Below are 394 nucleotides of genomic sequence, written 5' to 3' on the forward strand. Positions count from 1 at the left end.
GCAGTAGCATCCCAGCCCAGGCAGCAGTGTGGGGAAGGCAGCTGGGCTGAGCCCATTGGGGCAGACCCTCCCCTGGGGAGCTGAGCTGATGCCTGGCACAGGGAGAAGCAGCAGAACCCAGCACGGGGCCGGCCGAGGCTGCATCCCACGTACCTGCAGGCTGCAGAAGGCCAGCGAGAGCCCGTGCTTGTGCAGCTCCTGCAGCAGCTCTGCCAGCCCCACCACCACCGTGTAATCAATGCTGCTGATGTGGCAACAGTCCAGGATGACGGAGCGTGGTGGAGAGGCTGCTGGAAAGAAGAGCATAGAAATGACCAGTCCCGGGGACAGAGCCCTCAGTGCCAGAGCCGTGGCTGGAAGGGGTGGGACAGCCTCGGGAGAGTGGCAGTGGCTG

The 394-nt window shown here is 64.7% G+C and overlaps 1 protein-coding gene across 1 annotated transcript in view; it reads right to left on the reverse strand.

Annotated features, from left to right (window-relative positions):
* The window catches only part of SLC26A11 (solute carrier family 26 (anion exchanger), member 11), a gene marked incomplete at both ends in the record, with an annotated part of 3,641 nt that overhangs the window by 1,004 nt on the left and 2,243 nt on the right, over positions 1-394 (reverse strand). The window contains one exon of the mRNA XM_010137312.1: positions 154-287. Coding sequence (XP_010135614.1) covers positions 154-287 — 134 coding nt within the window. The remainder of the gene's footprint in view (positions 1-153; positions 288-394) is intronic.

Source organism: Buceros rhinoceros, unplaced genomic scaffold, assembly GCF_000710305.1.
Source record: "Buceros rhinoceros silvestris isolate BGI_N320 unplaced genomic scaffold, ASM71030v1 scaffold32935, whole genome shotgun sequence".
NCBI classification, from domain to species: domain Eukaryota; kingdom Metazoa; phylum Chordata; class Aves; order Bucerotiformes; family Bucerotidae; genus Buceros; species Buceros rhinoceros.